Genomic DNA, 14,638 nt, shown 5'->3' with positions numbered 1-14,638 from the left:
ACAGCATAACAGCGTTTTCCCTTTCTGCCCACCTGTGTGTTTTGTTCTCTTCAGTCGCAGGTGAATGAATATCATCAGATGAGGGAGACCCTGAACAAAGCGGCAAGTGTGAGACAGCCTGAGGTAAACCCCGCCCCCCAGCAGCCTCAAGCAGCCGCCGTGGCCCCTGAACCCCTCATTCATGCAGCCCAGCAGGACTCGGTGCTGCAGCAGCCCCACAAAGAGGAGCCCGCACAGGGGGAGGAGCACCAGGACGCTGAGGCCAAGGTAGGGTGGGAGTCTTCAGGACCACTGAGTTAGATTAGATACAGCAGTGATTTTATAAAGAGGCGTACTACTGAAGTTATAAACAGAGATGGCAAAAGTACACACATCCTCGTGTTTAAAGATACTCTGGTAAAAGTAGAAGTACTGACTAAACTTCTTTACTCAAGTAAAAGTAAAGAAGTATGGGCTTCGAAAAGTACCCATAACTAGCAGCTGTTTGAAAGAGTACTTGACCTCCCTTTATATTAATAGAACAATAATGTCGTTGTTAGCTAATGAATGTTTCCATGCTGAACAACGGCAACATGACAACGTTTCCATTGGTCCCTCTTCTTTAGAGAAGACCAGGAAATGATGGATACACGGATCGTGTTCAAATCAATAGGCACGCAATGACTCTAAATAATAATGATCACGCCACCAAACACACATTCAGACTAAAGGAACCAGCTGTTTGGAAAATGTGAGAAGTAGAAAGTACAGGTATTTGTGTTCAACATGTGAGAAGTAGAAAGTACAGGTATTTGTGTTCAATATGTGAGAAGTAGAAAGTACAGGTATTTGTGTTCAACATGTAAGGAGTAGAAAGTACAGGTATTTGTGTTCAACATGTAAGAAGTAGAAAGTACAGGTATTTGTGTTAAACATGTAAGAAGTCAAAGTAAAAAGTCGATAGAAAAATAAGTAGTGGAGTAAAGTACTGACACCAGAAACATGTACTTAAGTACAGTAACGAAGTATTTCTACTCCACTACTTCCCACCACTGGTTATAAACACACACATCTGACGCTTCCTCCTGTTGCTCTGTCCTCAGTTAACTCACAGCCCCTTGTCAGAGAAGGAGGAGGACAGGGAGGGGGAGGCAGAGAGGAAGAGGGAGCTGGCGGAGGAGGAGATGGCTCAGGCCGGACAGCCTCAGAAGCTGGAGGAGGATCCCGACCAACCGCAGGAGGAGCAGCAGGAGGAAGAGGAGGAGCAGCCGGACGAGAACGCCCTGCAGCGAGACGGACAGCAGCCGGTCAGTTTAACATCAACTATACCAAATCTATATGTACACCATATGTCCCAAATGACCAGCAACTCTATGTGTAATGAGGTCGAATGTCCTGTATTCCAGGTTGCCATTATTACACAGGTGAGGGGTGAGAGTGATCTTTACGCAGATAAAAACAGATGAATTTACGGTCGTTGATTTGGTATTTTTTGAAGAGTTTGTACAAAACCAAGATTGATAAGTGAGTTGTAGTAGCTGTGAGCATCTAGCAGCTGATTAGTTTGCTCTCGTTCTTCCTGTCCCTTTCCGCGTCACCTATGAAACCATTTATACATCCTGTGCTGCTAATCCCCGCCACCAAGTGTTCAAAAATAATATTGCAGTATACATTTAAACTAAATAAACTGACATGCTAACAATAAACATAAATGGTTGGCTCTTTTTTTATCTGTCTTCTCACAGGGTCCCCAGGCGGAGCTGCATCAGGAGGCCCACGCCCAGGTGGAGCCCGTGAAGTCGGCCTACGAGCAGCAGCAGGAGCAGCAGCGCCTGGAGGCTCAGCGGGCCAAGGAGCGCAGGCAGATCCAGCTGCGTCAGGGGGCCCTGCAGCTTCAGAGGGACAAGGTGCTGCAGGACAGAGAGCAGAGGCTGAAGCAGGAGCAGGAGAAAGAGCAGCTGCACCACAGGGAGGCCGACCAGAGGGAGCAGCTGCTGAGGGACGAGCAACACAGGTCAGAGGTCACAGCAGAGCAGGAGTCTATTCCATATTTTATTCCGTTTTATTCCATTTCAATGTAAATATGTTGTATTTTTTATATTTTTGTTTTGCTTTACTTTTATCTATGCACCGTGACATCAGGTCAAATTCCCCGTACGTGTCAACCTACCTGTTAATAAAGCTGTTTTTGATTCTGATTCTGAAGAGTGGAGCACTGATGTTGGATTATGGACCTCAGGAAGTTAGCTTCATGAGATCCATTGGATTCTGGAATATTTTTGTTTTGCTTTACTTTTATCTATGCACCGTGACATCAGGTCAAATTCCCCGTACGTGTCAACCTACCTGGTAATAAAGCTGTTTCTGATTCTGAAGAGTGGAGCACTGATGTTGGATTATGGACCTCAGGAAGTTAGCTTCATGAGATCCATTGGATTCTGGAATATTGCAGAATAGAAACTCTGTGGCAAACACACGTTTCAGGATAATCTCCACATACTGTATCAACACCACTTTATGATTTTTGAAGCGTAAATCAATCAAATGCAAGTAAAAAGCCTGTAAAGGAACTACATCACGGTCACATGGCTACACAGCATTAATCGGCAGGATAATCTTAATAATAACAGCACTGTAAATGCAATCGCCAGAAGTAAAAAGCGAACATCCGGCTAAAGGAACTACATCACGGTCACATGGCTGCGCATCAAAGCCGCTAAGCTAAATGCGGATAATATTAAGCCTGATGACATTTAGTAGTTTATCAAGTCACTTTTTTACGACACCTAGAAGCTTAGGAGTTCACCAGTGGGGAATTTACTGACGTATTTCATGTCGTAGAACAAAACGTGAAAATCTCTTTTCTCTCTGTTTTGATGTAGGAAGAGGAACGAGTACGAGAATATGGACAATGATATCGTTCAAGGAGAAGACGTGCAGCACACTGATGATGAAGAAGGTGAGAGGAAGAGGAGGATTACCAGTATAAAAAAACCCACTGAGTTTGTCAATGCAATATAAAGCAATAGAGCATAAAATATTTACATTATTTATATGTTATTACTGTATAAGCCGGAGGGCTGCATCTGCCAACTGCATTGAAGATTAGTTGTTTGGTCTATAAAATATAAGAAATAGTAAAAAAAAGTCCAAGCTGATTAAATGTCCCGTTGTTTTGTTTTCTAAAACTCAAAGCTATTCATTCCAACATGGTGTTGAGGGAAAGCTGAACATCTCAATATTTGAGAGGATAAAAACGGCATTTTCTGCCCTTTGTGCATCAAACGTTATTATTGGGAATAATCGACTATCGAAATAGTGTCGATTAATTTCCTGTCAACTGACATCCATTAGTCCATTTAATGATGTATCTGTAATCAGGACAGTTCTCAGTAGCAGCTGTTTGTGTGTGATATATATGTGTGTGTGTGTGTTAACAGACACTGCGATGTTACATGAGGAGGAGGAGGAGGAGGAGGAGAATCAGGAAGTGGATCACAACGGGCCTCCACATCAGGTGACTGTCTTTCCATCCCGCTCTTCCTCATCTCTCAACACACGTTTCGTCTTCATCATCTGTCCTTTCTACCCCTCCACTGTTCACATTCACAGCAGTGTATCACATGTCATACGTCCATTCAGCCGTCCGTCCACACATCCATTCTCCCCTTATATCCTCCCCTCATCCATCTTCCACTCATCTGTCAACAGTCATCTGTTCAAGCTTCTGAGTACCAGCCAGGCAATTAAAGAGGACATAGTGTGCTCATGTTCAGGGTCATATTAGTATTTTGTGCCTCTACTGTGATTCCAAATAGAAAAAAAGTAAACAAAAACAGTAAATATATACCAATATCAAAAGTAGAACAAAATACTTGAAGAGGACACAGTTTTAAAAAACCCTGAATGAATTAGAATACTTTATAATAGAAATATCTACTAAGAAAACGTCAATGCTTTTCCCCTGTTTTCAGCACACCTAGAGAACCAGTGCATTGTGGGTAGTTATGCTGGAGGTAGTCATGGGTTGCGGTCGGATAATCCAAAAATCAGCTCCTAAATTCTAACCCTATCTCCTATTCCTTGACCTCTGAGTGAAACGTCACGGGGTTAAGGGAAAGTGGATAGGAGAATTCAAAAGGTCTTATGAGAAGAGACTGCGGTACTTTAGAGAATCCGATTGCACTTTCACTATCCGACGTGTTTATGATGCGCCAGCGGACGTCATGAATGTGCGTCTGCTGCTGTGGGGAAACTATGGAAACTACAGTTTTCTATACAGCGGACTACAACATGGATGTTTAATAAGAACGAGGGACTCATCTAGAGACTCTGCACCGTGCTCTGATGCTGTTGCTTTATGCTTTATGAACGGACAACAGAGAAACATATTCTTCATGACCAAAGTTGAAATTGAAATAAAAAAGGAAAGTGAAACTTATGCTCGTCACCCTCTCCCTCCGGTCCACATTAATACAAATGATCCCAATACGTATGATTGTATGAAAAGATCTTAAAATCAATACAAATGTATTTATTATAAACGTTAGTCCTTAACATCTATCACTGTGTATATCACCATTCAAACATCTTTTAAAAGTTGAACAACCCCACACAGCTCAGTGAAATGTTGACTTTATTTGATCATTTCAGTAAAAACTAACGTTCATATTTCTCTTTTTGATTATAATACTGATGAACGTTCAAAACAAAGCACTTTGGCAACTTACCACATACGTTTTAAAATGCTTAATAAGCACCGTAACTTTCATGATAGAATTTCTCGGTCATAATCGGTTGTTTCCGTGAACGGCCGACTGTTGAGTGACGGCAAATGCTGCGGCGGCAAGGCATTGTGGGGCAGCATTTTCTCCTCTCCTTTCGTCAAGGGAGGTCCAGTGGTTCCTAAGCTAAAGGAGGTTATAAAGGTAGTTTGAAACCTCCTTTCCTTTCATCTAGAGAATTCGAACAGCACTTATCATGGCTGCCACTGAGGGACTTCCGGGTCATTTCACTCCGTTAGGAAGGTTCCTAAACTAAATGGACTATTCGACTTCAGCCATGGTTCTTCCTGATGTCCAGTGGTCTCCAGTCAGTGTAACACATGTCTCTGGTGATGATTCCTCTGCTTTCTTGTTCTTTTCACTACCATGTGATTCACGATGCATGACACTGTTGCACAACTCGTAAAAAAATACTTTCCTCTTTACTTGTAATCAATGTCGGGGGCATTTATCATTTGCACTGCGCCGGATTCCTTCAAACCTGTGGATGAAGTAATGAAGTCATGTCATTCTTTTTAAACGTTGGATATCCTTGTATTGCGTACCTGGTTTCAGACGTAAACCACAAGACAGGTTTTCCTCTTCGAATCTAACTGGGCATCAGAGAAACTTCAGTTGTTTCATCCACGCTGGATTAACAAGAGCACCTTTGGGTCAAATGTGTTAATGTGATTAATCTGCGTTTTGCTGCAGGGTGCTGGTGATCTGCCCCCCGAGGACGACCCCAACAATCAAGGAGAGGACGAGTTCGAGGAGGCCGACGAAAATCCGGAGCCGCAGCAGCACAAGGTCGCAGGAGAGGAGGAGGAGGTGGTGGTGGATGAGGAGGAAGAGGAGGAGGAGGAGGCGCCAGCCAATCACAAGCCTGACACACGACCGGGCCCCGGACCACCTGCTGTGGAGGAGGAGCTGGTGGTGAGTTACAGCCCGTCCACACAGCGGCGTGCGTTGAAGCTTCCAACGCTTCTGCCCATTCACTTTGAATGGGGTGACGTCACTTTTGGCCGAACTGCATTTTGGGAAGCGACGTGGAGCATTGCTGGCGTTGCTCGCGTCAAAAGTTGAGCAATGTTCAACTTTTGACGCCTCGACGGAGGCGTCAGCCAATGAAATCCCGTTTATTCAAATCTGCCAGTACAATCGCTAGCCAATCAAATCGCGTGTATGCTGGGAGAGACTACGCAGGTCATTTCCTCATATTCAAAAAAATGGAGGGAAAATTCATTGTAGCGGTAGTGAATCACCCGGTGCTGTATGATCAGTCTCTGTTCATCTACCGGGATACAAACCGGAGGAGCGAGGCATGGAGGGAGGTGGCAGAGACAGTGGGTGAAACTGGTAGGTTTTCGCCTGTTTGGGGATTTTATATCCAGTTTACTTCGTTTTAACATTGCTATTGCTTGTATGTCGGGGGCGGGAGATTCATGTGATTGGTTGTTGGTCGTGTTGCTCGCAAAAAATCCCCAAGCTTCAGATACGCCCACCGCTAAGCGTCAACGCACGCTGCTGTGTGGACGCTCCGTTACGGCCCGTCCACACAGCGGCGTGCGTTGATGCTTCCAACGCTTCTGCCCATTCACTTTGAATGGGGTGACGTCACTTTTAGCCGAACTGCATTTTGGGAAGCGACGTGGAGCGTTGCTGGCGTAGCTGGCGTCAAAAGTTGAGCAATGTTCAACTTTTGACGCCTCGACGGAGGCGTCAGCCAATGAAATCCCGTTTATGCAAATCTGCCAGTACAAGCACTAGCCAATCAAACCGCGTGTATGCTGGGAGAGACTACGCAGGTCATTTCCTCATATTCAAAAAAATTGAGGGAAAATTCATTATAGCGGTAGAGAATCACCCGGTGCTGTATGATCAGTCTCTGTTCATCTACCGGGATACAAACCGGAGGAGCGAGGCATGGAGGGAGGTGGCAGAGACAGTGGGTGAATCTGGTAGGTTTTCGCCTGTTTGGGGATTTTATATCCAGTTTACTTCGTTTTAACATTGCTATTGCTTTGTATGTCGGGGGCGGGAGATTCATGTGATTGGTTGTTGGTCGTGTTGCTCGCAAAAAATCCCCAAGCTTCAGATACGCCCACCTCCAAGCGTCAACGCACGCTGCTGTGTGGACGCTCCGTTAGGGACCAAACGGTCAAATACACAGAAACTATAACAGATCTACTTGCATTTTTACGACACTATTTATGATTTATTTTCTCCAATCTTAAAGGTGGGGAAGGTAATTCACTTCAGAAACACTTTTTGTTATATTCCATGGAATGCTCTTAACATCCCGATAGCAATGAATATATTAAATGCTTTGACAAAAAATACATACAAATATATCATCTGTGGAAGCCGTAGTGCTGTAAAAAGCACGACCAATCATCTGAGCCGGCCCGGCTAAAATAACTGGATGGCCTACCTGCCTGTCAGCCTTCCATCTGTGCACAAACTTATCTCGTGCCCTCATTGGTCATGTGCGCGTTCGTGTGTGTTGGAGGAGGGGCTCTGTAAGGAAGTCTGAAGGAAGGGGCAGATTTGTTCCGGTTGTGTATTTTCAAATTCTAGCGCACTCGAGCTGGTTTCTCCATTCTTACCTACCCTACCTTTAAGTGTATCTTTTTATATCTGAAGTATATTGTGTGTTGCACTTTCGGAGACTAGGACTATTCTGTAGCTACTGTGCAAAAAAATATGACACAAAAAAAACCTTTGAAACGCTAAAACTTGAATCAAATACACAGGTTTACCGGTCGAGTTCTGATATTGCTTAAGGTTAGAGTTTGGGATGGAGACAGTGAGAGTTTAGGAACTTGAGAGGAAGTCATCACTAGGGTTGCAAAATTCCGGGAATTTTCAAAGATGGAAACTTTCCACGGGAATTTATGGGAATAAACTGGGAATTTTCAAAATGTAAGGTTGGCTCTTCATAGGGAACTTAAATATAGTTGGGGAAAGTATTTTAGCATAATCTTGACTAAAACAAACAGATGCCAGTCAAGTACACTTGAATATCCATGCCATAGCACACTGCTTACTGCATGGCTATTGAGACCACACCCCCTACAGGCACTGTGCATTCCTCCATCACATGCACAGATGAGTAATATTTAACTCAACATTCCTGTTTTCGTTCTTCAATGAAACAAATAATTGTTCAATAAAATAAAAATCTGTTGAAATGTCATGTTTTTGTTTAATTTTGCATCGAATATTTCCAAAATTCCCCAGTTTAACTTCCCATGGAAACTTTCCGCCCCTTTGCAACCCTAGTCACCACAGGATCTAGACAATATAAGATCTTTATGTATTGTTTTAACTTGTGTGATTTTGTGTGTGTTCAGATCGCTGGAAACCCAGATCAACAGGAAGACACGCTGGACGACCAGTACCAGGAGGAAGTAGAGGACGAGGTGTGTATCTCTCATGCTCATTTTTACAAATTGAGTAAAGTTTAGGGATGCCAGCGAGGTGAAAATGTCCTTGTTTGTTCGACACTCTCTTTTTTCTGTTCTCACGGTCACAGCCTTTCTCCATGATATTTCCTTACAATACACAATTGCCCCCAACGTTTTTTGACATTTCTGAATTAAAATGATCCAATGGCTCATTAACTGAGATGTTAGAGAGGGCAGGGCTGGAAGAGAAATTATGTATAAAGATTTTCCTTGTGTTCTCTGATTATCTCTTTTGAACATAGTACAATTGTAAAACATATATAAGGGAGAAAAAAGGGCCTAGAGGAACACGCATTGTTAAATGAACTTTAATCATTTTCTTCTCTCATTGTCGGTGTCCTAAAGGTTCAGGAGGACATAGCTGTAGGTCAGAAGAGAGAGGAGGAGGAGGAGGTGGAGGAGGAAGGAGAGGAACCGTATAATGAGGACAACATAGAACAGGTGGGGTCTTCTTCTTTATTTTTCCTCAATTCACTGCACTTAATCCTTTTAACCTGAACCGGGAATGGCTCAAAGATCATTGAACATGTTCTGTTAAAGTGTCCGAGTGGTGCATGTGTATTATAGTGGATGAATGACGGTCATATGTAGAAGTTGAGAATCTTTTATACCACTACATACTGCTAAAAACACATCAATTTAATTAGTTAGGGTTTTTCTGAGTCACACCTGGAAAGTCATTTACTTTCACAGTGATGCATCGTGTGTGTGTGTATGTGTGTGGCCTAGCATTACTATACTTGTGGGGACCTAAATCTGTTTACACAGTCACGTGTGGGGACTCGCCTCCCTTATGGGGACAAATTGGAGGTCCCCATGAGGGGAATCATCAATTTTAGGGTGAAGATTTGGTTAGGTTTAGGATTATGCATGTGGTGGTTATGGTTAAGGTTAGGATAAGTCTCCAGGAAATGCATGTAAGTCAATGTAATGTGTGTGTGTGTGTGTGTGTGTGTGTGTGTGTGTGTGTGTGTGTGTGTGTGTGTGTGTGTGTGTGTGTGTGTGTGTGTGTGTGTGTGTGTGTGTGTGTGTGTGTGTGTGTGTGTGTGTGTGTGTGTGTGTGTGTGTGTGTGTGTGTGTGTGTGTGTGTGTGTGTGTGTGTGTGTGTGTGTGTGTGTGTGTGTGTGTGTGTGTGTGTGTGTGTGTGTGTGTGTGTGTGTGTGTGTGTGTGTGTGTGTGTGTGTGTGTGTGTGTGTGTGTGTGTGTGTGTGTGTGTGTGTGTGTGTGTGTGTGTGTGAGACACTTCAGCCTTGCCGCTGGTAAATGAGGGAGATCAGGTGTAGAGTCTGTCCGGGTGTCGGGTCACCACCTTCATTTTCAACTTGTAGGAAGAAGAAGAAATATGTCCGAATGAGAACACACACGTTGTTAAATGGATATGGTTCTCTAGGCTGGTCTTGATATTTCTTTCATATTTAATTGTTATAATAATGTTTTAATGTGCACTGTCCTTTTTTTGAAGAAATTATTAACTCTTAAAGAATAGGAACAATCTCTAGGATCTGTACTTCACGTCGATCCTCCACCTCTCAGCCACTGAGTGAACGCACTAATGTTTCTGTGTAATCTGAGCTCAGTGGAGCTCTCTCTTCACTCAGCTTCATTCATCCGCCGCTGCAGGCAGAGGTGTTTCAGTTCAGCCTCCGCACAATACACTGCTCCACTTTATATACAACTGAGTTACAATCCTCTGGACCTGAGGCCTTTAAAGGAAATCAATTTGAAGGGAGGCTCAGTGAATGGAAGTAAAACATTTTTTAAGACTATTTATTACATTAAATTAAATTCAACTCCCAACTTTTTAATTTGGATATTAATGGAATTGTATTTATTCTTAATTCATTATATTATTCTACGTTTTATTCTTGTTTTATTCAAATTGTATGATTTTATTCTTGTTTTATTTATATTTTAATCTTATTTAAAGGTGGGGTAGGTAAGTTTGAGAAACCGGCTCGAGAAACACTTTTTTGTTATATTCCATAGAATACTCTTAACATCCCGATAGCAATGAATATATTAAATGCTTTGACAATAAATACATACAAATATTTCATCTGTAGAAGCTGTGGTACTGTAAAAAGCACGACCAATCATGAGCCGGCCCGGCTAAAGTAACTGGATGGCCTAACTGCCTGTCAGCCTTCCATCTGTGCACAAACTTATCTCGTGCCCTCATTGGTCATGTGCGCGTTCGTGTGTGTTGGAGGAGGGGCTCTGTAAGGAAGTGGCAGATTTTTTCCAGCTGTGTATTTTCAAATTCTAGCCACTCCAGCTGGTTTCTCCAAAATTACCTACCCCACCTTTAAGTCTTATTTTTAATGTATTTTTATTTTATTCCTATTTATTCAAACATTTGTTACTTTTAATAAATATAGTTATTCTTATTCAGTCCAGTTGTTTTCTTAAGTGTTCGAAGAGGGGTATTCAGGTATTAGTATAGTTGTTTTAATTTACATTGTTGTTCTCTGTGTATGTTTTTGGATTGTAAAGCACATTGTGTTGCCTTTTGTATAAATAAAGTTTGATTTGTAATTTCTTTCAGGATGAAGTAAAACATCAGGAGGGACCGAGACAGGAGGGCGGTCACAGGAAAGACGCAGAACATAACGGGGAAGAGAACTACGAAGAGGAAGAGGAGGACGAGGACGGTCGGAACAAGGGAACCAATCGGAGGGCAGAGATGTGACGCAGACTTTAAACCAGTTGCAGTGCCTTTTTTCCGGGTCTTTCTTTCTCCGTTTCCCAAAGGAATACAAACACACCCATCCGTTCGGAATTCCAATAAGGAAAATGTGGCTGTTGCGCCTGGAAGATGGGATGTTACTCCAAACACTGGGGGTGGAACTGAGCAGCTAACACTGTGGAAATGGACAGGCTTTGTGGAGCAGAACTGGGATGTATACTTTATATATATTTTTTATTCGTTTGCTTTTCTGTCTACGCCTGATCGCCTGCCTGGTTTTCGAGGCAGAGAATGTATTTCCGTCATGTCCTGTCTTTGAATATTTGTAAAGAAAACAAAGATAAATTATGTTACTTGCATTTTTTTTTAGGTATGTTTTTATGAAAACAATCTTTGTAGATCTCACATTTGTATTTACAACTCACATTCCAATCGCTGTTATTTATTTTTGATCGCAACAACTCCGACAATCAGAAAAAAAGGGTGCAACATTTATTTTTTATTTTCCTGACTGAACACTTTGTGTCATAATGTACGGTGGCCGACAAGGGCCAACACGCTAGAACGTCCCAAAACACTTCCATGAGGAGAAATGCGCTGAAGTTTCAGAAACTATGCGAAAAAACAAAACACAAATGTGCTAAAACACAAGTGACGAAACATCTTCACCGACTTGACGACACATGCGCAGTGTTTACTAAAAGCGCTGCAAGAAGCTCAAAACACAACGGAAACAAGGGGACACTAAAAAGTGACGCACACAGCTCGGACCGGAGCGCTTGGTGAAGTTCAGGGATTGTCAAGTTGGCCAACTGTCACTGTTGTTGGAAAGTTACCTAAAATGTTTTATTGATGTTTTATTTGAACATTGTGATCGGATGATTCCTTCTGATATTATTGCAGAACTGCTGTAAGCTAGCTAGCTAATGTAGCTAACCTAGTCATTTCAAATATACTGACAAAACACTTACAATTAAGAAACAGACAACTCTGCCAACAGAGTTGTCTGTTTCTTAATTGGACAACTTTATAATCCCCAAATGTCAACAAGCGCTCCAGTCCCAGCTGTGTGCATCACTTTTTAGTGTCACAGTTTCCATTGAGCTTCCTACATTGTTTTGTTCATGCAGCGCTTTTTGTAAAAGCTGGACATAATAATTCCTTATATTTATCATAGCACTTTTTCCATGACCCAAAGCGCTTTACAGATACATATCAGACATACATGTACTGTGGACAATACCCACAGGAGCAAATTCAGGTGAAGTGTCTTGCCCATGGACACAACGGCTTTACAGACGCAGCGGCGGCGGGTTTCGCCCCCTTGATCTGATGATCAATGCACAGACCACTGCGCCACACCGCCCATCTTCACACCTCAAAGTCATCGAGGCGCTTTACAAGTACACATTAATATCATACATGAACTGTGGACATTACCCACAGGAGCAAATTCGGTTGAAGTGTATTGCCCAAGGACACAACGGCCTGACGCAGTGGCGGGTTTCGAACTGGAGTTCCCCAACGCCCCCTTGATCTGATGATCAAACGCACAGCCCACTGCGCCACTCCTCCCCAATGTGTTTTCACATGTTTTCATGCTAATAAAGAAACATGTAAATATGTTTCTTTATCAGCATGTGTTTTGGCACATTTGCCTTTTTTTATTTGCATCGTTTCTGAAGCTGCATCGCACGTTTGCATGGCTTTTACCAACGATACCAACGAAGCGAGATAACAGGAGTTTTTTTCACTGGATATTTCTGCAAAACGCCAGCCTAAAATATTTCTTATGTGCTGAAAGAGTCACACTGACATGTGCCTTTAATTCTTGGAAACCTCAACTAGATCTTTTAGTCATTTCACTATGGGAAAATCATTTCAACAGGATAGATAAGCAATTGATTTACTGCCAACTCGTTTAGTCTGCTGTACAATGTATAAGAAAACAAATGCTGAACATTTTTACATTTTTCCACCAGTTATATTTGATACAAAAAAGTGTGATTTTGATTGTGTTGAACCATGTCTGCCACCTGAATGTGTGAAATAAAGAGGTCAAATGATTTTAAAAGTCATTGAGATTGTGTTGTGTGATCTGAATCAGTCAGGTTTATTGACAAGTAGTTTACTTTCTTCCTTTTCCCGTGCTTCAGCGTTGGGAACTGCAAGGTGAGCAGATTGTGTGTGAACTCGCTCACACGGGAAATGAACCGACAAATCAGGATGAAATAAAAATCAAATGATAGTGGGTCGGCTGGGAAAGACAATTACCTCTAATGAACAACATTTGTCCCCGGCACACAGTCTCAATCAAATCATCCCTCCTCCTCTCAGACTCTATTCCTGACACTCACTTCCTGTCAACACCCCTCTCTCCTTTCCCTCCATTTACCCCTTTCTCTTTCTTTGCTTCTTTGCCCCTGTCATCATCCCTCTGCTGTTGTTGATCTCTCTAGAGGGATGTGGGATGCTGCAGGAGTAACAGGTGTCTCATTACTGAAGGCCACACACACACACACACACACACACACACACACACACTTACCATGTATACATTACTTCAGGGGACATTGCATTGACTTACATGCATTTCCTGGAGACTTATCCTAACCCTTAACCATAACCAAAACATGCCTAAACCTAACCAAGTCTTCACCCTAAAATTAATGATTCCCAATGATTATGGGGACCTCCATTTTGTCCCCATAAGGGAAGCCAGTCCCCACACGTGACTGTGTAAACAGATTTAGGTCCCCACAAGGATAGTAATGTTAGGCCACACACACATTTGAAAAGTGAAAAGCAATGGCAGCGAGATGATAACTCCTCCTCACTTTTTAGTCATCATTTCATGGGTAAATTACCAGGCATGAATCATGTTAAGCCCAGAGTCTATATTGAGACGCATGCCCACACGGCTGCCACACATTTTAATGTATATATTTAAAATATCCTTTTTAACACCAGCGCAAGATTTACTGGAAAGCTCTGAGCTATGAAAGGAAGTGCTTTTTTATTTTTCACCCATCATTTTTGGGAAGATCAACTCTCTCATTTATCTGGCACAGTGGTGGAGACAGTGGGGGCAAGTACATGTACTGAAGTGAAGCACTTAAGTACACATTTAAGGTACTTGTACTTCAATTTGTATGTTGTGTCTCTACTGTGACATGTCTCCATGCTTTAATGTTAAGAAAGGTCTTTATTGTTCTCATACTGCCTGTGCTGCAGCACCTCTTTTCACCCTCTGTCTGAAACCAAAGCCCAGTCTGCTCTGATTGGTTAGCTGGCCGGCTCTGTTGTGATTGGTCAACCGCTTAGAGATGTCCTGTCCCTTATCACGTACAATGTGTTGGAGTGGAACTTTGGGATGTTAGCCTTTGCAGACCATTGACATGCACAAACACCTACTGTATATTACACATTACAGGAGAGGGAAACAACTGAGAGCCTCGTTAAGGTAAAAATATCTGAGTATCTGTTCCATTACTGTTAGAAACTGGCCCTAAAGATAATCAAAACATTGTGATTTCCTTCATTAAAAACAAAATCCTGTCCTGTGTGTTGTCTCTCCGCAGCAGAAATGATCTCTCATTCCTCAGCTGCAGACTTCCCTCTATCTCCACACACACACACACACACACACACACACACACACACACACACACACACACACACACACACACACACACACACACACACACACACACACACACACACACACACACACACACACA

General features: G+C 42.6%; 1 protein-coding gene across 3 annotated transcripts in view; it reads left to right on the top strand.

The window, feature by feature from the left end:
- Nucleotides 1-12,976, top strand: part of golim4a (golgi integral membrane protein 4a) — a 34,356-nt gene extending 21,380 nt beyond the window's left edge. For 2 of the 3 annotated variants that reach the window (XM_034224570.1, XM_034224569.1), the window contains 9 exons: nt 55-267; nt 1,083-1,286; nt 1,725-1,993; nt 2,862-2,938; nt 3,420-3,496; nt 5,457-5,678; nt 8,099-8,167; nt 8,558-8,653; nt 10,758-12,976. In XM_034224570.1, coding sequence (XP_034080461.1) covers nt 55-267; nt 1,083-1,286; nt 1,725-1,993; nt 2,862-2,938; nt 3,420-3,496; nt 5,457-5,678; nt 8,099-8,167; nt 8,558-8,653; nt 10,758-10,901 — 1,371 coding nt within the window. In that variant the 3' untranslated portion in view covers nt 10,902-12,976. The remainder of the gene's footprint in view (nt 1-54; nt 268-1,082; nt 1,287-1,724; nt 1,994-2,861; nt 2,939-3,419; nt 3,497-5,456; nt 5,679-8,098; nt 8,168-8,557; nt 8,654-10,757) is intronic. The other variant, XM_034224571.1, reaches the window with a different exon arrangement.
- Nucleotides 12,977-14,638: the final 1,662 nt, after the last annotated feature.

This window comes from Gymnodraco acuticeps, unplaced genomic scaffold, assembly GCF_902827175.1.
Source record: "Gymnodraco acuticeps unplaced genomic scaffold, fGymAcu1.1, whole genome shotgun sequence".
NCBI classification, from domain to species: Eukaryota; Metazoa; Chordata; class Actinopteri; order Perciformes; family Bathydraconidae; genus Gymnodraco; species Gymnodraco acuticeps.
This window is presented reverse-complemented; position numbering and strand designations above follow the sequence as displayed.